The sequence below is a fragment of the Meleagris gallopavo genome, chromosome 6 (genome assembly GCF_905368555.1).
Source record: "Meleagris gallopavo chromosome 6, MGAL_WU_HG_1.1, whole genome shotgun sequence".
In the NCBI taxonomy this organism is placed as follows: Eukaryota; Metazoa; Chordata; class Aves; order Galliformes; family Phasianidae; genus Meleagris; species Meleagris gallopavo.
Window position 1 is genome coordinate 34,064,295 of NC_139409.1, and position 24,432 is coordinate 34,088,726.

Genomic DNA, 24,432 nt, shown 5'->3' on the forward strand with positions numbered 1-24,432 from the left:
CCACGCGGCGGGGGGCTCCGGCGGGGCCGCTGGGGGCGGGCGGGCTCTCTGAGGGCGGGCGGGTCTCGCCGCGCGACGGCGCAGCGCCGGAGGGGCGGCGGGAGCACCGGGGGCTCGAGGAGCCCTCAGCAGTGAGGGCGCGCGTGGAGGAATTCGCTGCCGGCCTCGCGGCTCCCTTCCTCCTCGCAGCGCGGTGACCGCGGGTCCTGCCCCCGGCGGCGCGCCCCGAGTTGCCGGAGGGGGGGGCTGCTGGCGGCGGGGCCGCCCAATCCGCGCGGGGCCGCCCCCGTGATTGGCAGCGCGGGGCGGGGGGGAGCCGGGCTCGCTCGCGCTGCTTTCCCCGGAGAGTTTCCGAGCGGGGGCGGCCGGGGCGCCTCTGCCCTCGGCGCTGCCGGCGTTTTGCCTGCTCGGGGCCGCCGCTGAGCGCTCCGCTGAGGGAGGCGGCGCGAAGAACGAGGGAAGCGGCCACGCGAATCAGTTTCTCTCCGTATCCGGCTCCGGGCAGAGGCGGCGACCGTAGCGGGGAGGAAGGGAAAGGGGGAAAAGCGGCTCCGCGGCGGCAGCGGGGGGACCCCCCGTCACTTCGCAGCCGAGGTGGGTAGCGGGGCGCGGCGGGCGGTGGCCGGGGGCGCGGGGTGGCGGCTGCGGGGGTCGGGCGGGCAACGGATGACCCGGGGACTGCGCGGCGAGGGGCGGGTGGCGACGGGAGGGAAGAAAAGTTGCCGACGGCGGCCCTCGGGGCGGCTGGTGGTGCCCGCTCTTCCCGGAGCCCCACGGGTCGCCGCCGCGCCGCCGAGATGGGCTGCGCCTGGCCGCCGCCTGGGGAGTCCGGGGTGTTGCGCCCAAGTTCTCGCCACGTTCCCGCTTTTTGGCGCCGGGCTGCGATGGTGAGGTCGGTGTCAGCGGGAAAACGCCGACATCGGCACGCGATGGAGCAGGAGGTGCCCCGGCTGGTGGCTGTGCTTGTCCGGTGCGGGGCTGCGTGCGGGCCCTCCTCCCGCCCGCGTGTGCGTGCGTGTGTGTGTGAGTGTGAGTGCCGCGGTGTAACGCTCCCCCGCTGCCGCCGCCGCGTGCGAGAGCAGCCCGTCACGTTTCGCCTCTTTTCCTTTCCCAGGTGCTGAAGGGTTGACGGACCGAGCGGTGGTGCTCGCAGAGACGACACCGAGGCGTCCGCCCCCCACCAACCTCCTGGAGAGACGCGATCTCGGTGCCAAATGCGCGGCGGAGAGAGACTTTTTCTGATTCCCCCCCGCTCGTAAATACCCAGAAAGCGGAAGGAGCGGCACCGCCGAGCAGCGGCTGCGGCAGAGGGGAGGGGGACCGCGGCGCTGCGCTGCTGCAGCCCGGCGGGTGATGGCGGAGTTCGGCGGCGGCGGCGGCGGCGGGGGGCTGCCCGGCTCCCCGGGGCCGTTGCAGGGCAAGGTGGCCTTCAGGGCGGGCGACGGGGACGGCGGAGGCGGCGGTGGTAGAGTCCGCTTTGACAGCGCCGGCGGCCGCGTCTCCAACGGGGACTGTGCGCTGGCGGGGGCCGGTGACGAGCCGGGATCTGCGCCCCCCGGAAGCCCCGAGAACAGCGGCAAGGAGAAAGGGTTTCCCGGCGGGCAGCAGCGGGAGGGCAAGCCCGGCATCCCCCGGAGGAGCAGCATCATTAAGGTAAGGGCAGCGCTCCTCCCAGCGGGGTCTCGATTCCTGTGTGTGGCAGAGATGTGGCTCCACATGAAGGGATATGCTGCTGGTTTTGTGTCCCCCCCCTCCCGTTGAGGGGACCTGATTTTCCCTTTGTCAGAAGTGGACGGCAGGAAAAGGATGGCTTCATACAAATCCATACCTGGCAGGGACTTGTGCTTTGGGGTTTATTCAAAGGAAAGCTTCAACTCCTGTGTGGAAGGTGTAAGAACCTGACTGGCTTCTGAAACGACAACATGGGCACCAGTATGGTGTTGAAGGATGGGGATTATGCTGCATCCGTGTTGTTTGGGGGGCACTTGTGCAGAACAGTTTGTGGCTCCTTTGGGCTGTGCATGTGACAGACACACAGCAGGTGATGGAGATGCAGCTCTCACTATGCTGGGGGTGGGAGAAGGTAGGACAGGGGGCTCTTTGTGTTAAAAGTGGCTGTCATGTAACAGCAGGCTGTGTTGGGCTTCACTTGTTGGAACAACCTGTGTTTATGCTTTGCTCTGTATATTCTGAATGCTCATGTTTGTGCTTGAAAAGTAGGGAAACACCAGTGGTAGAATGTAGATAAATGGAAAATAGAATGGGAGGATTGTTGATACAGTTGTTTACACAAACAAAATTGTTCTCTTTTCTTAAACCATTGATTCTGAAAGGTGAGACATTGTCTTCAGGTAGCTTTTTTGACTCAATGGAAAAGCAGAAAGAACATATAGGGATGCATGTCCATTTGTGCTGATAGCTCTGCTAAGGAAAAAATAAAGCACAACTTTAAGTGTTTAAGAATTGAGTTCAATCAAGATCAGCTAGATCAAAATCAAGCTAGATTTGTTGTCTGCTTAAATATTTATACATCTCTGAAGTCAGCATATGAAGTTCCATTAGCTGGATAATAGCAAAACGTGTGGAAATGCAGGGCTGGTTCTGTATCTCAGGTTGTGTCAGTGCTTCCTGAACCTTGCTTTAGAAATCAAGGGGAGAGCAAGGGCAGTCAGCAGCGGAACCCATCTGACAGCCTGCACCCACCCTTCCTGTTCAAGCAGTGGTGCTAGGTGTGTATGTTTGTGTGTGAGTTAAAGAAAATACAACTGTAAATGAGAGGCAGCTGAACTCTGTATTGCAATAACCTGGTGTGTACTGGGTTTGCCAGCAATTTTTTACAGCTCTGTTAATTCGTAACATTGTTCTGGGTCATCTGTGATAGCCCAAGAAGGGTAATACTTCGCTTGCAGTGTGCAATGTGCCATAATACCACTTTATAGTTTACAATTTGGTTACAGCAGCCATCAGCCACTTTGGTGACCAACCAAGGATAGTATGTAGGGATGCGATATACTGAAATTAAGCATGAGATAAGGAAATCTGGTTTGCATTATGTTTCATGAACACCTAAGTCAAGGTTCTTGTTTCTACAGAAATTACAGTGCTCTGGAATGTAAAATTACTCAATTTTCTGGTATTGATTGAGTGGAAAAATCTGGCAGCAATGCTTTTAAAGCTGTGTGATCCATGTTTATTTTAGATATGACTCTTTTAATGCTTCTGGGAAAAATTACTTTCTTCACACATGCTGAATATCTTTCGTCTGCTTGCTTCAGCAGTTTGCAGGTAGTTTGAATCAGGTTGCGTAGGTACCTCATTTTCAATATGAAACCTTTTGGAAAATCTGGCTTGAGTGGTAAACCTTTACGTGCTCCTTGTTGTCTGCTCTTGCTGAGCAGAAGTGTATAAAGCAGAGTGGGGAAGAAAGTAAAATGTAATCTATTTTTCAGGACTGTTCCTGGAGTTTTAGTTACTTACATGAATGATGTAAAACTGCTCTTAAGGAATGTTAGGAGTAATCTGAGGAAACTGCTCCGTGTCGTGCAAACACAGTTCTCATACTTCTGTGCAGAATACAGAATGATGTTGGTTGATCTTTAAAATGCAGATTTATGGGATATCTAATGCTTTAAATGTTTTGCCTGCCAATTACTGTGTAGGCTTTTGAGTCACAAGCAGAAAATTGGTCTGTGAGTAGTAGTTCCAGTTGAGATTAAACTGTTCTGAAGTGCTTGTTTGCTCACAGAAATCAGGCCGTGGCAGTATATTTTATTCTGTTTTTAATTCGTGCTTCCATTGGTGGACCATTTCTGTCCATTTTCAGGACTCTTCTCAGAGTACTCACTTTTTTTTTTTTCCTTCTCATTTTTACTTTTTAACCCTTATTTGCATCTCCTATTCCTTCTTTTTCTTTTTTTTTCTTCTTCTTTTTTTTTTTTTTTACTGGTTCCATATTTTTTCCTTTTATTTATTTTCTGCTCCTGCGTCATTTTGGGTTTTTATTTCTTCATTGGGACAAGAGAGTTTCCTCTTTGTGGATGATGCCTTCCAGTATGATGATGGGTAACAGGGTCACTCTTACTGGGAGAACTAAGATGATCATGGTAGTTTAGTTGGCCTTTCACTCTGATATATAAGCTCTATTAAAGATTGTACCACTAATTCTTAACAGTTTTTGTGGAATAGTCTAGTTTCAGTGCTTACTGTTGCTGAACCAAACCTGAGGGCTGTGTTTATAGCGATGTGCGTTTTCAGTTTGCTGCCTTCAGTTTAGGAGAGTCTGATCTCAGAGGTGACAGTGATGATGCATGGTACATTTGTAGGCTTTAGGCTCTTCTGAGACTTAATTTGTGAACTAATTTACATACCAGATACTTGTACGTAATGCCTTTTTTTTTTTTTTTGGTCACTGTTATGGTTTTCCATAACACTTTTCTTGTAGCAACTGTCTGTGGCTTTCTATAATGTAATTTCCTACTGTAGTTCTTACAATTTTCTATAAAATTAATTTACGGTGAGTCCATCTTGCAGCTGAAAGTGAATGTAAGCATCCTGTGGGCTTCTCTCAGCTGCTGTGGTAATTGGCAGTGGGCTTGCTTTATTTCTCGTGGGGTTCTTTCGCATCTCTCTTAAAAAGATTTAGAGATGGTAAGCCTTTGAGGTGCTTTAAGAAGGCAGATGACTTGTGGTCTGCGTGTTTCCTCAGAGCTGCCTGCTTCCATGGCCCTCCAGGGAAATACAAACCACTCAGAGAACCTCACACCTTGTCAAAACTGTAGACCTAGACAGAAAGAGACCAGCAGTATGAAGGAATGAATGCATTAGGAGAGGTGTTAAAGTACTGTGAAGAGACACACTTAGGAGCATCCCCACTTGTCTGGGAAGACAACAGTGAGAAATAAACGGAGAAAAGTGGCCGGGTGTTCCATGAGCAGCAGTGTTCCTATCAGCATGTGTCTGGAAGCAAAGTCCAGGTGTGGGCTTGTTTTTTTTTTTCTTTTTTTCATATAGTAATAATGATCTTAGTGTCAATAAATTTCTAGGCTGATAACTCAAGCAAATTTGTATCTCTCTTGTATTTATTTTCTTTCTTTCTTTCTTTCTTTTCTCTCTGCCTGGCTGTGAATGTAAGCTTTCAATTTGTGAAATCAGGCACTTGTTGGTCATTGGCAACTCTGTAAGTTCTAATGCCTGTGTAAAGAGAGGAATCAAATTGAGCAGGCAGATTTGCCTGGCTGTAATTCACAGCAGAACTTTGCTTTTGAAATTGGTCATTCTTATATCTGTCTTTATACAGTTAGGGAGTCCTGTAGCATATGCAACAGGGTTTTCTTTTTTTTAGATCAACATACCAACATATGCCATTATCTCATTCAGTCCTCTGTGCTCTCCGGTTCGTACTGCATACCTGTTTGTAAGGGGTGTACAAAATATGAAATATAGAGAATGTTATGCAGTATTTTCTCCTCCTGTGATAGCTTTAAAGACTTTGTATACCTCTTTATTTGCATTTACAGTAAACTCTAAGGCAATATTTTTAGTAGATCTAGTTTCTCTGCAGCCCTAAGTTACCTTAGCTAAAATGGCACGTTAGCAAGTCCTGGTGGAGATCCAGGAATAGATCATATGCTTTAGTTTCCACCTAAAAGGGTATAAAGAAGTTTGGTTGTTGGAATCAGGTTAAACTATATGAAATTATGTGATATTCAGCCATCTTTGATATTGGAAAAGAAACCTGTGAAGTGATATTGTTTTATATATAATGTGTGCATTTGTGCCTTAGATGTGCTGGAGATTTTCAGCTAAACTTGGCTGATCACTGACAGGCTCAAAGGTGCCGAGGCTCCTCAAGTTCAAAGAAAACAGTCATATGGGGAAAAGAAAGAGAAAACTAGCCCATACTTTCTTGCTCCACACCCTTTCCGCTTGGGAACAAAAACCTATTGTATGAGTTTTATTCTTCACAGTTCCACAAGGTCTGTGTGGAGGAAAGACATTACAAATGTCCCGGCACTGGAGGATCATTCACTCAGCACGCACGTGTTAACTGAGTTGATGCCAGAATCAAAGCAATAGCAAACAAGTCTGCAGCAGTTCAGCTACTCCTACATCTTACCCTGAGCAGGCTTCCAACTAGATGGTGGAAGTGGAGATTTTCTGAGGAGCTGTTTTGGATTTTGCTGTCTGTTTTGTTCTTGTTGATGCCTGTTAGAGCCATGATCTCATCACCACTGTTTGTCATACAGCAGCAGAGGTGGGTGACCACCTGCAGCTTCACAAAGCCTGGAGCTTTCTATCGGGGGTTATTTTCTCTTTGATTCGTCACACTTCCTATCTACATTACCGAAGGTTACAAGCACCTTTTGATACATATGTTACTTATTTTTCATCCTTTACTACTTACTGTGTAACCATTTTTAGAAATGTTACATGAATTGAATTCTCAAACAATTGTTGACACATGGTAGCTCTTTCTAAATCTTTATTTTATTATTATTATTGGTATTTGGATAGAGTATACATAAACTGAATCCACACACACATGTTAGGCAGTGTGCTGCTTTTTTACAGTGAGGCTGTGCTGTGAAGTGTGTTGTGGCACAGCCATTCTGTGATTGCGTTGTGCATTGTATTTCGTATATATTTTTGTTTGCCTCAGTGCTTTATCTAGACTGTAGTAACCAAAACTTTGCTTGGATTAACACTATTAAAAAAAAAAAAAAAAAAAAAAGGAAAAGAGAATGTGTTCATAGAAACAGACACACAAGGATTTTCACTTTACCCCTGTTGGGCATGTAATTTAGTTTGTTTACCTACTATAGCCAGTGAAAAGAAAGCTTCCTCCCCCCCCCCCCGATGACTTGGAGAGGGAGCTTAATTTAGATGAATTTAGCTTCTCTGACTTCTCTTTTGGAAGAGCTTATCTGCCTATTTCTATTGACTGTATAAAGAGCTTGGCTACTGTGCATAATAGCAACTCCTTCGCACCCTCCGCTCCCAAATCCTTAGAATATCCATAAACCGTGTTCAGTCTGTTATGTGAAAAACCAATAAATGGCATTTCAAAATAATTATGAACACCTGATGAGTTTTTTGTTCGTGCCTATTACCAGACTTGATCAAATATAGAACTATTAGTTTAGACATTGTTACAACTAGGAATTAGAGTGGTGGTTTCCTACCCATGGCTCAGGGATAATGGATTGCTCACATGATTTGCTTGCATTCACGGAAGATTTAAAAAAAAATAGGACTGAGGTTGACAGTCCAAGTTTAATTGCATAGTTTACCAGCCTTTGCTGGTCCACGGGTGATACTGATGTCGGTCTTTATATTTTGTCACTAACTCTCTTTAAGTTCCTTTAAATAAAATCAGCTGATTGTCTGCCTTTAAGGGACAAATTAACCCTTACTGCCGTACTGTGTATGAATTCTAAACTATTCTCTTTGGACACTAGTTTGGGATTGTGTTGAGAATTTGGAAATCTAAATAGAAACAGATGAGCAGATAGACTTTATGGGAAGAAATATAATAATTTGTTTAGCATAAGTGATGAAAAGGAAAATAAAAAGCAGCAGCTAATGTGTATTAAAGCATGTTTAGAAATAGGGCTCAAACAGACTTTGAGAGGTCAGCCTATTCTGGTCCAGCACTTTGTTAGAGGATCAACTCTTTATCAATTTTGGTGTGGTGTTCTTACAGTTTAATCACTTTTTCTTTTTGTACCTCCTGTGCAGAACTGTGGGCTGATTTTTGCACATGAGCAAAAGCACTGATCTTGCAGAGTTTTGAAGTTTGTACTTGTCCTGTTACCTGAGTTTGAATTATTTTGGATCATATGTTAAAATTATCAGATTATTTCTGATTGTAACTCACTTTCTAACATGGTTGCAACTCTTCCATCTTCACATTAATAGCCAGATTTCAATGTGAACCCATTTTCGTCGTACAGTGTTTGATGTTTTTTCTTTATGTGATAGTACTCCGTGGTTAAACTGCAAATCAATGGTTTTGCTCTTTGCTGCCTGTAAACTGGGCAATATGATGTTGCAGAATCTAACTCTGAAATATGTTTATGAGGAGATGTCTTTATCTTCAAATATTTGAAATTAATAGACAGTAAGTATGAATTTATGAATATGCTTAATAGATCGCAAGATTGGGATAAAAAAGGCAGCTCTGAAAGGAGCTGTTTTACATGTCTTTAAGGAGAATCAGTAGCAAGTGTCATCTTTCCTTACTCATTAGCAGTGCTTGCAAAGATTATCCTTAAAGATTTATAGTCAATTTTCACATCTAGCATGGGGTCAGTGCCATCACTTTACTAATTTCTCTTTACTTCAGGCTATTATGTTTGGAGCAATATTATGGAAGGCTGTGTTGTGCATCCTCTTGACTGCTGTACCCCTCTCATTTCTACTTAACTAGTTACTTGTTAAGAAATGTCAGGGGAGGCCTCTGTGTCGCTTGGATCTGAAGAGGAGCATAGCTCATTTCACCCCCTTCTTCCCTCCTAGACCTTGGCCTCACAAAGCATCAATGTCCAAGTCAGCAAAGAGCAACATATAGCCTGTTACTGGAAATTGGCTGCCCTGAAGATCACAGTGCTAACTAGTTCAGCCTTGAGAGAGTTAAAAGGATGCAATTTGTTTCTGTTTCTGTTGGCTCCCTGGTGGTTTCTTTTGATATGATTTCACCCCTTGAATAAGTAATAAAATATCCCAGAGTTCATCAGATTGTAGATCTGAAGGAATCGGGGATCAGGGGTCTTTTCAGATACCAGACATTCATTTTCTGGAGACTGCAGTACGTAGAACTGCTGATGTTTTGTTAGAAAGCACTTCCACGGAATTTTCGAGATCTCCTTCTTGTTGAGCTTCTGTGATTGCTATTGTTTGAACATATCCCCATCCTTTACCTTTTTAATGTAGGCTGGTAGAGTCTGTGTGTTTTTTCTTTGTGAAATACCTCTTGATAATGGAGAAGCCTGGTTGCCTTATATACTTCATTGCCTAGATCCTGATGACAGAAGTGTTTGATGTTGTCTGTCAACAGTTTAAACTAACCGCAATCCTTAAAACAAAATGTGTCTGTTTACTTAAATAAAAGATAGCATCTAATTTCATTGCTTCATTCGTGATCTTGATATTATTGAAGTGTACCTTTGGAATAAAGGGACAGGAATGCAACTTGCTGTCAAAGCTTTTGTTTATATTGCTTTCTTCCTACAAGTTGTTGTTGTTGGAGTTTGTAGGATAGATGGTTGTTTATTGAGTTATAGGCAATCCCTGTTAATGGAACAATTTTTTTTTTTGTTCTTTTTTTTTTTTCTTTTTAATAAAAGCAAGAGTTTTTTGTTTTTTCAATGATAATTTTTCCACTACTAAATGAGAAGCAGAATCAGTATCTTTCATGAATATTGTGTAGAAAAGTGTAGATTTTAAGTTGCTGAAATAATACTTCTCGTCATTTCAGTATTAATATATTCACAACTGCGTACATTATCACTGAATAAGGCAGAAGAAACTAAGGAATAGCTGGAAATAAATTGCTTCTGGAAATTTTTTGGATCAACCAAATATCACTTATAGAGAATGGTCTCTAGATCAGGTTGGTGATTTTTTTTTTTTTTTTTTTAATGTGCTGATAGAAAATTGTTGCAAAAACCATTTCCTGCCTGAATCTAAGAGTTAAAGACTAATGTTATGTGAAATGAGAGAAGGTATTTAGTGTGGTACAGTACTACCACACAGTGGAGAAAGGTATGGAAGATGTAAGGAGTTGGGAGTTCAGATGGGTTATGTTTTTTTTGTTCTTTTGAAGAACCCTCAGAAGCATTTTATAGCTGTTGGAAGTACCTGGTTAGCTGGAGCCTGACTCTTCCCATTTGCAGGAAGCGCAGTGCCACATCTCACAGCTGTTGTTTGAGATTGCCAGTGCTGAGCTTTGCTCCTCTGCTTAACTAACATGCACTCTGTGCCTCATACTTGCTTCTTCTTTGGTGAATGGCCAGCCTGAATAAAATCTAGCCAGAGGGAGTTGTTATGGTATGAAAGTGCTGAATATTTGAGTTGTGAGTGTTATCTTTTGGTATTTTATGGATTTAGAAGTGAGACTGTGGAAGAATTCCTAAAGTTAGTCTTTCACTGTACTGCTTGGCCTGATTCCATGTTGTCACCTTGTCCTACTGGGTCTCCCTAATTGTTCACTGTTTCCCTTCTTTGGTCTCCCCTCGTCCCTCGCACACCTTTGTTTTGGTGCTTGAGCAGCAGCCACTATGGGCTGACCATACTCTGCTCTTCCTCTCTGCTCTGGGGATCCTTCTGTGCCCAGTAAGGTGTGAGAGCAGAGCAGAGCTCTATGTGCAGTAGAGCAGTGGTTCATGTCTGTGAATCCCCAGAAAGGAGTAATAAAATCCTGGGTTGAGGTTCCTGTGCAAGGCTGTTGGTCATTCACAGTGGCCTAAAGTCCCACAGGGTTGAGGCCCAAGCTTACATTGAAAGCTGCCTGCACAGTTTAGGGCAGGTGTATCTGTTCCTGTATGCTTTCCTGAAACCCATGTTGTCAGCCCGTGTGAATTTAGGAAAGGCTGCCATGGGTGAGACAAGAAGTCCACCTGGTATATTAGCTGGCCTCCAGCAGTGACTCCTGTGAGAAAGGTGAGTAGAAAAAGCATCCTTTCCTGACATCTGCTCCCAGACATTTGGAGCTGAAGACGTCTTTGTGCTTAGTAATCCATTGTCAAAGACCAGGTTGGCTTTTCTAAGCTTAACACTGCTTTAACATCCTATGGCAGTTTTTTAACGATGTGCTGTGAGAAGTGCCTTTCTGCCTGGTTTTATGTGGTACCTACTTGTTTACTTGATATTCCTTCATTCATGTGTTAGATAGCAAACAACTGTCTTGTCCTTGCTTTCTGTATTCTATGTGAGTCAAAAGGTGTTTGTCATACTTGATCTTTTTCTTTTCCAGGCTAAAGAATATTGCTGTATTTAGTTGTGATACTAAATTGTACTGTAACTTATTACTTTTGAGTGTTGTCATCGTGAAAGATTTAAATGCCACTAATTGGCAATGGAGGAGTGCTGTTAAAGCCATTTACCTTCCCTTTGAAGAGCTGTATAAGGATGTCTTTGCCGGTGATGGTGCTTGTTGTGTTGGAAATGGTTGGCATTAACATCTCTATTTGAGGCTAAAGGTTTGTTAGAAATTTTTTAATATGTTATGGAAGTCTTTTTATGGCACCGAGGACAGAAGAGGTTGCTGATTAGTACATCTAGCTTCTAGCTATGGTTGAGTGCACTTCTTTGCATATTAACAGAATAAAATGGCGTGGACATTGCACAAAGCTGAAAAATATAGTAGTGATAAAGATGCTTTTAATCTGCTCAGTATTAAAGAAGGAGGAAAGACCTTGTTTTTATAAATGCGATCCTAGGTTTTTTGGATTTTAAGAGTCTTGTCCAGCACTCATGCAATGGATTATTTTACCCAAATTTTTTATTCGTTTCACTTTTACGGTATGTGGGTCTTCCAGGTTGTCTGCATCAGAGTCCAGAAGAGCCAAGAAGGCATTTCTAGCCTTTAGGAAACGTGTATAAGATAAAACAATAAGCTCAGTTAGCTTCCTGAAAAAATGAGAGCATCAAATGCTTCATCTTCAGAGGAGAATTCAGTTGAGGATTAAAAAGTTATTGAAAGGTTGCAGTGAGCAGTAAAAGGTAAAAATAGCCACAAGTTTTTTGCTCCCACAGGATTGATACAACAGCATTATCTCAGAAGGAAATCCCAACACTTTGACACTTAAGCTGCTGAAAATAGAAGTGTTGCAACAAATCTGGTAGATTGATATCCTGTGTCTTTGTTAGGTTTATCTAGGAGTACCCTTTTTTTCTTTTCTTTCTTTTTTTTTTTTTTTAAATTTCCCTTGGAAAATCAGGTTGCTTTGTTTTATTTCTTCCTTATTCAGAACTTTCAGGCTATAGAAGAGAGGGAGTAACCTTTGTTAGATTTTTGCTTCTCAGTCAGATAGCTGTGGTGAGACAGTGGAAGACACTTCTATTGTTGTCATTCTCGAATTTTCATGCTCCTGTGTCTACTTTGTGACAAAGTTCAGAGCTTGAATCATAATATTTTTGAGCGTCTTTATGAAAAATGTTATCTTTATGCTTCTAAGATTCAGATAATTCTACTTCTTGCTTTAAAATGTCTGATTACATGCTGTTTTTCTTCTACCTGAAAGTGATAAGCATTCAAATAACAGGAATAGAACATGACATGGATTGACACTGTTTTACATGTGGAAGACATTTCCGAATTATTGAGCTTAGTGTCCCAAATGGTAGTTTAGAGGTCTCCGTCTCAGCAAAATAAAAGCTACCATTCCTATCCTGGCAATTGCTGATGAATTTTTATATTTATGTTAATAAAAAAAACATAACTATCTAAACATAACTATCTCAATCATGTATTTTCAGTGTGGTCAGCTGCAACAAGATTCTCTATCAAATCCCAAATTCAACTCTGCCCTGGTGGATATACATAACATTTTCTATAATCACTTAGGGAGGAAGATGAGGGCAGACTTTAAAGGAAAGAGCCTTGTGGTTAAAGGTCTGGCTTCTAAAAACTGATTTGCAATATTAACCATTTGCCACAGATCTAAGAACCTCGTATTATTATTATTTTTAATTAGGTTATGGTTTTAGATTTATCATACAGTCCACAAACAATCCCTGCATGCATTGGAAATGAAATGAATAATTAATTACTGAACTTATTGTGGATCTTATTTTGTTTCAAGTGAAGTTGGTAAAATTACATGATATAATACCAAAAACTGAATGTGTCTTTTCCAGAGAAAACTCCACTTTGTGGTTTAGCGTGATGCCTAATAGTTCACCATGAAATAGATTTTGAATATTAATTCAATAGTTGCTCATGGTACTTCACTAAACGGTGCTTGAGGCTGGGATAATACCAAGTAATATTTTCTGATGCTTTCCTTTATGATACAGTGTAGCTGTTAAAAGTCTAAATAGTCCAAAATAAATACAAGTGAAATTATTTTGTGTATGAAACAGAAACACAGAGCCACGTTATGTTTCTTTCTGTTTGGCTCAGAACTTTGCTTCTCTTTTATGTATCGTTAAACTTTACAAGAATCAAAATTATTTACAGCGAAGGTGACTCCTTACTCTTCCCAAAGTGAAACGAGTGATTTGGGAATACAGCGTGCATCTTTGAAAGTTGATGATTTGAGTCAATAGCCTCAAAGTAAATTGTATGCCCTTCTTACTTCCGTGCACAATATCTTATTAATATCTTACAGTATCTTGTAGCTACTTACAAGATACAATATTGTATTAATGGTGCTCAAAATTGATTTAGTATTCCTGTACAGCAAATGAAACTTTTTCTTGGCATTGCAAAATATATGTAATTGCATAGTTTTTTATGTGCTTATTGCTTCAAAATGCATATAATACAGTTCTTTACACTAGAAATGCATTCCTCATAACCCTTCCTTATTTTAAGCATCTGATCTGCAGCACTTAATAGTGGTTGAGGGAATATGTCAAAGGTTTCTTTTGCATACTTCTGTTTTCTGCTTTGATCATAGCCCCGGTAGGCTCTTTGGTTGGTGTACTTCTTTGTTGCAGGTATTCTCAAAAACATGATACGAAGTGAACTCTTAGGTCAGTTGATTTCAAAATCTTGTGTAATTCTCCACAATGCAATTGTTTGGACCTTCCTCTTTTTAGTTATCTAGAAGACATCACTAAGAGGCTTCTGGAGGCCCTTGTAGGCTGTTGTCTTATGAACAGTACTGGTGTGGCACTGATCAGCACTTTACCCTTCATGACCTTCCCTATCCTCAAACTGTGGCTGTGTTTAGAGAAAAATCTGTAGTGTTGAATATTTCTGCCCATAAAGTTAACTTCCAGTAAACCCTCGTGAAACCATCAGCATTATCCTTGAACTTTCTGGGACTTTGTAGCTGACTTTTCTTGCTTTGTTGATCTCCTAGTTGTTCTAGACAGTGTGCACTCTTCTGCTTACCTCCTGTGTCCTTATTTTCTTGGGTTGACTGTAACAAAACTCTTTGAGATAAAGTATGTGAAGTGCATGTTTTGCATTCCTGTTATGTTTCCCACAGCACTAACTCTTAGCATTCAAATATCACAAAGTCTGCAAAACTGTGAAATTAAAAAAAAAAAAAAAAAAAAAAAAAGGCATAGCTTGTGGAAAATGAATTGATTTGACTTTATGCCATTCTGCATATGCACCATATTTTCAAGTTCCTGGCATAGGAATATATGAATACATACAACATTTAAGTTCATGTGGAGATTCTCAGATATAAGGATCCAGAAGGGGTTTAAGAAAACACCAAGTACCACGAGATGGAAAAACATGTGATGATTACACAGCTGTTATGTCAGGCAGATAACGTTAGATAATAGAATATTGATAATGCATTTTAGTTTTTATCAAGTTACACCTTGTTTTGTTTTCTTGATTTATTTTTATGTGATTAGCAGGGTTAGCAAGGTGCCAACATTGTAGTTGAAACTTGCTCTCTTAGCAGCTATTTAATTAATTCTGGAATTGATCGTTTAATGCTTAGTTATATTTACAAAAAATGTTAAGTGCTCTTTAAATTGATCCTATACTTTACTTAATCTATTTGTTTCAGCAGTTTGGGAGTGATTAATTTCTGATTTGTGTTAAAATAGAGGCCCCGCAGGCTTTGTCTGCGTTCTTTAGTATAACGGGAATCAGGAGTGCAAAACTTCTATTTGTCTGACTATGAAAATCTCTCTGGAGAAAAGAAGTTAGGATAAACAGATCTACAGCATTCTCAAAACCGATGACCAGTTACAGAGCTCTGGGGAGCTAAAGTATGTGGGTTAAAAAAAAGAAGTTCTAATGGTTAGAAATCCTTAAAATGCTGTTCTTGACAGAGAAAAAAAGAATCAATTAAAAGATCTTAATTTGTTATAGTATAAAGGGGAAAAAAATAGCTCTTCATTAGTACAGGCCAGCAACTAGGCAGAAACTTAGATTTAAGTCCAAGGTTTCTGAAGCCAGCACCTGGAGAATGTTAGCAGATTTCTGTGCTGGTAATGAGAGGGAAAGGCAATGATTTCACAGACAGCTGAGTGCAGTCACAGTCGCGTTGTTTAAAGCAGTTACTAATAAAATAGAGTTACACGCAATACTCAGTAGAGATATTTTAAATGCTAATGTTGCCTATGTACTCCTTGCTAAGTGGTAGGGTGTTTTTTGAGAGCTGGTGAAAGATATTAAGAATTTTTGGTGGCTGATAAGGATATTTTTCAGGCCTAAGATAATGTGATGGAATGAGGCAAAATATTTTTGAGTCCTTTACCTACAACTTTGGCAGCTCATAAATGATTTCATCATGATAAAGCAGTATATACTAAGTACAACACGTACCAGTACTTTGTGCTGTGCTTGTGCTTATTTTCCTCCTGAGATGCCAGTACATTTCTTGCTAGAAAGTGTCTTGAGAGATCCTATTGAGAGAGGCAGTTCTTGAGCAGCATCAAAATCCCTCTGTAATTTGTCAAATCATCTTCTCTTAAGGTAACGTGTATGACATTTATTTGACATTTCCTATATCTCTGTTTGAAAATACAGTTCTTTTTTCTAGTTTTTAAGATTTACTTGTTAATGTAGTCACAGTAATATGTTGTTTTCATATAATGCATCTTGTTTTCCTACTTTAAAATGAATTTTGTGACTGTCCCAGGAAGAAAACCCCATTTTTTTTTTCTTTATTATGGTGGGAAAACAAACAGGACTGCCATTCTTGCACCTGCTGCATTGAAGAAAGGGAGAGAGGCTTCAGAGATCTTCAGAGAAATTAAAATATATGGATTTTTGTCTTAAGTTGCAGAACTGCTCAGGAGTCAGGAATGTTCTCATCTATCAATGTATTTATTTATTAATTATATAAGAGAATTCTGTTCCCTCTGTTTGTGGTCATTCTGAATGTTATGCTAGCTGCAGCCTTGTGAGGCAGAAATTGTGCTGCTTGAAACTTCCTCATTTCCATCTCTGTTGTTTGTGTCATTTGCCAAACTTGTTATTTGTTTTAAATCAGCAATGAAAAGCCATTTCTGCCTGCCTCCAGGAAATCATCAGTTTAATGCAATTTGTTACTGTAAAACATGGTATGAAATGTACTAGAACTCTGGGAGGCTTGGAATTAAAACTGTTACTGAATATGTTCTTATCTCATCCCACATCTGACATTTTATTTCAACATTCATAGTAACTGATTGGTGGAAGGTGATACCTCGTAGGATTTTGTAACCCTGATTTGTTTACATGTAAGAATTTCAGAAAAGCCACCATTGTTAAGTGTGATATTGAGCTGTAACTTCAACCACTAATACTAGAAAAATTCAGAAATTCATCAAGTTATTTTGAAATTTCTGGTAAGAGGTTATGTGCAAATTTTCACGTCAATCTGTTCTCCTTCAGTTGATGTAAATCTTATTAGGGATGAGAACCTCTGTGCACTGTATGATGTTCTGAAAGGTCTCAAGTTGTAGCTAGGAGAAATAAGGTCTCAGAAATCATTGTCAGAGACAGAACAGTAATCAAGGATACATTTGTTAACAATTACTGAAGGGAATCTGGTAGATTTTCAAACAGAAGGAAAGAAGCACTCGATAAAAAGGCTGTCTTTTAAGGTGGCTTCATACAACTCCTTTGCTTTGAATTCCATTCACACGTTATTTTTTTTCCCTTTTCATTTCTGTGTTTGAGGCTGCAGGGAGTCTTTTCTGATCTGCTTGTTATTTCTGTTCTTATAGGTGACCTGTTTTGCCAGCTCAGAACAATAAAAAGAATAATGCAGTTTTATTTTTTTTTTTACCATATGCATAACTCCCTTTCTTTTGTTGTACATTTTGTGATGCTTCTGTATGTTTTGTATCACTTCATGACTGTTTTTGCAATCTTTTATTTTAAAAGGTAGCAGAATAAAGTTTGTGTCATTTTCTGGGTTAAAGCGCATAAGGTTGTTCTACTTAATGCAATGGGCAGGATTAATTGAATAGACTACTTCGGTAGATAGGCATTATGATGTATGATATTTATTTAATTTTTGAATTTATATTTTGGCATCAAGTTTCCTGTCTTATAAAGTAAATATTTGTGATGTATAGCTTAAAAGATTTCTTGAGATCTTGGAACCATATTTCTCTGATTAGTCATATCTGATTTACTTGTAAGCTACCCTTCACCTGTAACACAACTCTTCTGCACTTCTCAAAGCCTGCTCTGACCTCATGAACTTGTGTGCTGGCAGTAATTTCACACTGACATCCAGTGAGTTTCTGAAATATGTCACATTAGTATCCACACTGAGAGTTCGGAATTCTAGTGTCTCCATCTTGTTTAAATATCTGTTCTTTTTTACCCTCATTCACTATTTAAGTATAATCACTTTCTGTTGTCTTCTTATTTCAATTTACAGTCTTCCTGCAATTTCTTCCACAAAGGATTCATCATTTTAAACTGTGTGCTATTCAGTTGTTAACAGCTTTTCTCCAACTATTAACATACAAAGAGTTATAGAAAAGAATTGCTGACACCTTTCCTTTTTGGTTTAGGTGAAACCTTCTTCTAGTTTTGATAAATGTGCTTGGAGTTATACTTCCCCAAATTTGCCTATCTAGGCTTTATATCTGCTGAACTATGGAATAGCTTGGGTTGGAAGGGACCTTAAAAGTCATCTAGCCCAACCCCCTGCCATAGGCAGAGCTGCTCCCCACCAGCTCAGGCTGCTCAGGGCCCCCATCCAACCTGACCTTGAGTGCCTCCAGAGATGGAGCATCCACGGCTTCTCTGGGCATCCCTGTGCCAGGGCCTCACTGCCCTCTGAGTGAAAAATTTCCTCTTAACTTCTAATCTAAATCTTCCCTCTTATAGTATAAAACCATTTACCTTATTTTGTTCTTTTATTTATTCTCCTTCCCTTCCATTCACCTCTTTTACCTGTAAAAAGGAAGCTCTTATTTCTGAAAATGATTGGAATGATTTGATGACTTCTTTGTGCGGGAGAGAGGAAGATTATTTTCTTCATTCTTGATGCCTTTTTTCTCTTTTCAAGGAGTTCAAGCTGGCCTTTTATTAACAGAAATTGCTTGCTGGCTGAATTCGTTAATAAAGTTCTTGCATTGAACGTAGGTACCTGTGGCTATCTCATGGTGGGTATTTAAATTATTCCTTCGTGCTCTGCAGGACGGGGATTGTGGTTTGTAAGAGATGAAAATGAACAAATAACCGTTCAGCGATTGTATGTGGTGTTCAGAATTGATAAAATCCAGTTGATCTGAATGGTCCTTAGCAGATCATTCTGAATTGTTTGCATCTGGAAAATATTCTGCAAAGTGAAGTTCTGAGTGTTCAGCTCTAAAATTCACCAGAGAGAGTTTATTCCACAATTCCTGGTTAGGATTCAAGCTGTATTACTGCCATGTTTTTCTACTGATTGTAAGAAAATAAGATAAAAACTATTTATATTATTTTCTTGAGTTTTTTTCTTTTGATTGTTGAACAAAGTTAGAACATTAAAATTATATACAAACCCAAAAAACTTAAGGAAGGTGACCTTGTAAGTCTGGTTACTTAGACTGGTGAAGTCTCTGCCTGGGGGACTCACAGACTGTGATTTTGTTTTCAAGTGAGAATTAATTTGTTACTTTTGATAGGAGTTGGAGGCTTTGAACTCTGGGTCTCTGTCAGTACCTTGGGGAAAAATGTCTCAAGGCAAATATGGAGAGTGATCTGTTCCTTGGGTGATTGTTGGGCACTTATTTTCTGGCTACAGTAATATAAGCAGAGTCTAGAGAAAACAATCTGGACTGTGACTGATTAGACAAAACAAATGGCAGTTTCAAGCGTACTGAGGAAAAAGATTGGAAACACTTTGGCAACACATCTGTTGAACAACGTGGTAAAAAGACACTTAATTTAGGAATCTAAAATTCTTTCTGCTGCTTGCAAGTATCAAATTGATGAGAACATAACCCCAGAAGAAGCTGAATTGGTAAGTTTCCTTAGTCAGAAATTTGCCCATATCATTGCTTGCTTTGGAGCATTTTACTTGGTTGTTTTTTTCTCTATATTTTTATTTGTCTTTACACACATAAAGAACAATGGCATTAGTCCCAAGAAGGTGCTAGTGATGTTTGCTATTAGCTGAAAATAGGGCTGGAAAGCACCTTGATGGTGCCATGTATGGTGGGTTGACCCTGGCCACACACAGCTGCTTGCTTCCCTGTTTCTCCCACTCTCTGCATGTCAAGGGGAGGGAATAAGAACAGGAAAAGCAAGAAAACTCAGGGGTTATGATAAAGACTGTTTAATAAGTGAAGGCTGCGGGGTGACCTAATTGCAGTCTTTCAGTACGTAAAGGGAGCCTACAAACAGGAGGGGAATCAACTCTTTGAAAGGGTAGATAACAGCTGGATAAGAGGAAATGGTTTTAAGTTGAGAGAGGGGAGATTTAGGTTGGATGTCAGGGGGAAGTTCTTTACTATGAGAGTGGTGAGGTGCTGGAACAGGCTGCCGGAGAGGTTGTGGGTGCCCCATCCCTGGAGATGTTCAAGGCCAGATAGGCTGCCCAGGACTCCATCCAGGTCTAGTATTAAATGGGGAGGTTGGTGGCCCTGCCTGTGGCAGGGGGGTTGAAGCTTGATGATCCTTGAGATCCCTTCCAACCTTGGCCATTTTGTGATTTTGTGATTATGTGGATAGAGGGGGAGGAAAAAAACACAAAGGCTATGCAAGGCAAATCCCATGAGCATGCTACTGTCCAGCCAATCTTTATGAACAGCTACCTTGGAAGATGAACCTTCAAGAGAATAAAACTTCAGGTATTATTGTTGAGTATGATGCTATATGGTATGAATATCCCACTGGGCAGTTGAGATCCACGCTGTATCCCATCCAGCTTCTTTGCTACCCCTGGTCTTCTTACTGGAGTGGGGACAGTGAGAAGAGCCTTGACACTGTGTAAGCACTGTTCAGCAGCAGCCAGAACACTGCTATGTTGCCAGTGCTGCTGCTGTAGCCACCAAACGACAGCATCATTCAGGCTGCTTTGGGAAGGTTAACTGTCATAGCCAGACCAGGTCAGTCCTGTGTCCTTTAGTAAGATAATCAGAGTAATATACTTCTCTCCCAGAATACATGCCTTTCCTTGCGTGTGTATGGCTTAGGGTTTCTCTGCACATGATTTTTGATGTTAATAACAAAACTTAAGGCTACGGTGTATTTTCCCATCTACCAAAAAAACCCAACACACCAGACCATGGTCATTTGGGTAAGAGTGCAAATTCGCTCTTCTCAGTGACAGAGTGTGAAAATCTTCTTGACTATTCTGAAGTACAGAGTTTAATTTTAATAGAGAGGGCCTTTGATCATTTCTCACTTTCATCTCACATTCCTCCCATCGCGTCAAACTTCCTTATGATTTCAGCAAGTATATGTCAGTTTTTAGGAATTATCTAGGACGTGTGGGTCAGAAAGTCTGATAAGATACTAGCATTTTAGTAACATGTGAAAGCAGTTAATTGCTCCTAAGCTGGTAAAAACTCATCTTGAATTCAAAGAGAATGTGCTGTGGCTTGCAAACTACAGTACTCATGATTTGGGAAAAAACTGTCTTTCACACAAAAACTGCTAAGAGATAACCGTAGTTGTTGTTTCATTGGCCAACCTACTTCGATTTCTTCTGTTATACAGGTAATTAGCTTATGAGGAGTCAGTTTGAGAAACTAGATTAGATATCATTTGTTATTCTTTTTCAATAGGTAGACATTTAGAACAGGTCCTCAAATCAACTGCACTTGAAAACCCTTGTGAAGTTTTGTTTCTGTAAAATCTAGCTTTAGATGATTGATTTAGTACAATTTATAAACTGTAAATTTATTAAGTTTATTATTACTTATTAAATTGTCTTTATATAAAGAAAATCAGTGATATTTGATTCTCACAGTTGTTTCTCAATGTATGTGGGGTTTTAAAAGTCTTAAGTATTAAATGCTTGCAGGGGATGTGAAGCTTGACGTTAAGTGTTTGCCTGTAACTCACTGCTTTGGCACAAATAGGTGCAATTTTGTACATGAATGGTTTTAAATTAAGTGAAAGATCACCAAGTGCTAAATTAGCACTAATTAAATTGGCGTGTATCTATTACTATTTTCTGTAGCCATCAGCAGATTGCCAGCTAATATGCACATCGGTGTGTGAATGTACATTTTTCATTTTTCATTCTTCAGTGTTTCTTTAAGTATTTTACTTATTTTTGCTGAGCTCCTTGTGTGAGTGTCTCAGATTCTTGTGGGCACAAACAGAGGAATTGGAAAGCCCTTTTGCTATAGAAGCGCTTGCACATTGGTTTGCTATAGAGTGTAGCAGCCTTGCATGCAGGGGCTGAACAGGCCAACAGGTCATCAGAAAGGCTGAGAAACAGACAGCAGCAGACTGAACCCTAATGGATGGAAAAATACATTCCCGAGCTTGGCATTGAGTTTGCCACTGCCAGAAATATCCGTGTGTTCTCTGTACTGAAACACGTTAAGGAGAAAAGGTTAAAAAGAAGCACAGCGTTAACACTGTGAACGAGAAGAGGCAGTGCCAAGATTTGGATTTATCCTCTGGCTGCTTTTCTTTCTAGCTGTAGTATTGTAAAAGATGAAATGTCAGCTGTAGACCATGTTTCATTCACACAGTATAGAAGTTGCAGAGAAAGGATTGCTGTGCAAACATCCAGTGCCAAACACGTTTCAGTCAGCTGTTACTGAAATGCCAAATAGTTGGGTTTTCTGTTAGTGTGTTGTTAAGGAAAACTTAGCCCTATTAAACTTGACGACTTCAGACGAGAATGACAAACTACTCTTGTTTTAAGGATAGAAGAGTAGCTGAACTGTTAATGTTGGAACAAGTATTATTAAAAAACAAGTTATTAAACTTATATATTAAAAAACAAATTATTAAAAAACAATTGGAACAAGTACTATTAAAAAAAATGTAAATTGAAATAAGCACATTTATCTGGTTTTGCTGTTGGTTTTCCTTGACATTATTATCAAACTCCTTTGTTGCTGTAGCTTAACATACAAAACATGCCAAATAAATAGAACTGGTATGTTCTTCTTACATTCTTAATTGGTACTGGTATGTTCTTCTTACATTCTTAATTGGTACTAATCTAGAAGCTGGGGAGTGGTGGCTGGTGGGGAATAAAGGCATTTTAAAGAGCTTATGTTCTTTCCTCCAGATTCCAGTACTTACATCTGTTACTGTGTTCTCAGTCTTGCAAGTGGAAAGTAGGGTTTTTTTAATTTAATGTTTTAAAATTTAAGAAAAAGATAGTGTTTAATAGAAGAAGGATCAAATGGAATGTGAAGTGATGCAGAAAGTTAAAGAGCCAATTGGATTTTTTTGTTTAAAATGAAAAGGCCAACCCATATCAACATAGCACTTTGTACTCACTAAAGTAGAAGCAAGCAGTTGTTACATAGCTCATAAAAAATACAATACTGCGAGGGTTGTATCAGTAAAAGTAAAAAATTAACTTCCTGTGTTTTATTAGAGGATTTTTTCCTGTGCTATTCTCAAACTAAGACTTGACATGAAAGGTAGTGCTTGCTGGTTCACAGTAATGAGTTAAATGTCACTCTGTTTTCCATTGCCTAGACAGATGTGACGCTGAATAGCTGCCTCCTGCCATTCCTCTTGTTGTACCTGCTTGTGGATGGAAACTTGTCTAGATTTTGTGGTCAACAAAACAGCATTGCCTTTCTGATTTCAAGTCAGGAACAGAAAGTTGCAAATGAATTTCAGTATTTTGATTTCACAGAAAATTACATGAGCAGAACCTTCTCTTTAAATGGCAGGAATGTGTCATCTGAGGACAGTTGAAATGAAAAAAGTGACTTGTCCATTTCATCTGAATCTTTATCAGAGAGCTTGCAGTATTCTGAAGGACCAATTTCTTAACAAAATGCAGGAAAATAATAGGAAAATCACCCAAGCTTGAAGAGAAATGCATGATTTTTAATTTGTATGGAGTATTTTGTAAAAATAAAACAGAAGTATACAAATATGCCTTCAGAATAATTTTATAGAATGATTTGTATTCTTGTAGACATTAATATGTCCCATTAGTGGCGTAACTTCCCTAATGTTGTTTGCTCTTGTTGCAATAGAAATGTCCCCTTTAGAAAAAAAAGATAAACTACAGATGTCTTTATCTTCTTTAGTTCCAGAATTACTCAGTTAAGATACACATGTACAGAAACACTGATTATTAATGAGTATTTACTTCAAGGAATAGAAGTTCCAGGGTTCCTCTTTCCCATTTCTAAATGTGTTTGAGCAGCTCTATGCCAATGTTAGTACATTTACCTCACAAGGGACTTCAATGCTGGGAAAGCGCTATTATCTCTGTTCTGTGAACACAGTTTCTAGAAACTGAGTTTCAGTCTGCTATTGGGTTGTTTTCCAGTAAAAAGTGGCCCAAGGGTTATTTTGGGTACTGTGTGAAACACTGCTAACAAGTCATCACCTCCTCCCTTTCTTCCCTTCTAAAGACATCTTCAGGCTGCCTCTGCCTTTTCTTCCAGTTCCATCACCTTTCAGGTGAAGCAGAACTGTTTTTCCATCTTCATCAGCCTGCACAAAATCTGAGATACTTAATTTCTACCTCTGAGTCTCCCATCATTTTGCTTTTCATTGAATCATGATTAATTTCTTAATTTCTACTCTGAGAATCTTATTTGATTTCTTAATAGAAGTAAACATAGAAAATGAAATGATATTTGTCATCTTTCTCACCAGTGCCATTTGTTTTCCTTTGGTTATTCTCATTGTGCTCCTTGCTGTAGTGATAAAATACCTTCTTGCTGCTCACACTTCTCCATGGATTGTTTTGCTTTCAATTTATTTATGACTTCCCCATGTTTTACCACTCCCAGTGGTAAAGTCCCTCAAGGACTCTTGCCTTTGGTTATGAATGCTACGCTTATTTTCTCTGTGATGTTCATTTTCTTTGCCCTGTCAGCAATGAGGAGTATAACTGTATGAGAGTTGATACCAAAGGATCTGGTAGCTCATTATTCAATAAAATTCCTGACTTTGAAAGACATGTTTATGCCTATTTCTTGTTTATCAGTTTATAGAATACAAAAGAAGCCCTATGGACTCTAATTTATTTTTGGAAACTCTGTGATTGGCAGCTTCTAATTACTGTGTTCACGTGCTTACCTTAACTGCAAGTCTATAGGCACTGCCACAACATACAGTGGTGCAGTTTTGCATCCACTTCTATTCAAAACCTGGAGGATAGAATACAGGCTATATCTCTTCCTCCTGCTGGCCTT

The 24,432-nt window shown here is 40.2% G+C and overlaps 1 protein-coding gene across 4 annotated transcripts in view; it reads left to right on the forward strand.

Annotated features, from left to right (window-relative positions):
- Positions 1-307: 307 nt before the first annotated feature.
- Positions 308-24,432, forward strand: part of PLCL2 (phospholipase C like 2) — a 94,992-nt gene continuing 70,867 nt past the window's right edge. Inside the window, exons 1-2 of one of the 4 annotated variants that reach the window (XM_085226303.1) lie at positions 308-594; positions 1,115-1,653. In XM_085226303.1, the coding sequence (XP_085082429.1) occupies positions 1,354-1,653 (300 nt within the window). In that variant the 5' untranslated portion in view covers positions 308-594; positions 1,115-1,353. The remainder of the gene's footprint in view (positions 595-1,114; positions 1,654-24,432) is intronic. The other 3 variants (XR_014883934.1, XM_085226302.1, XM_085226301.1) reach the window with 3 other exon arrangements.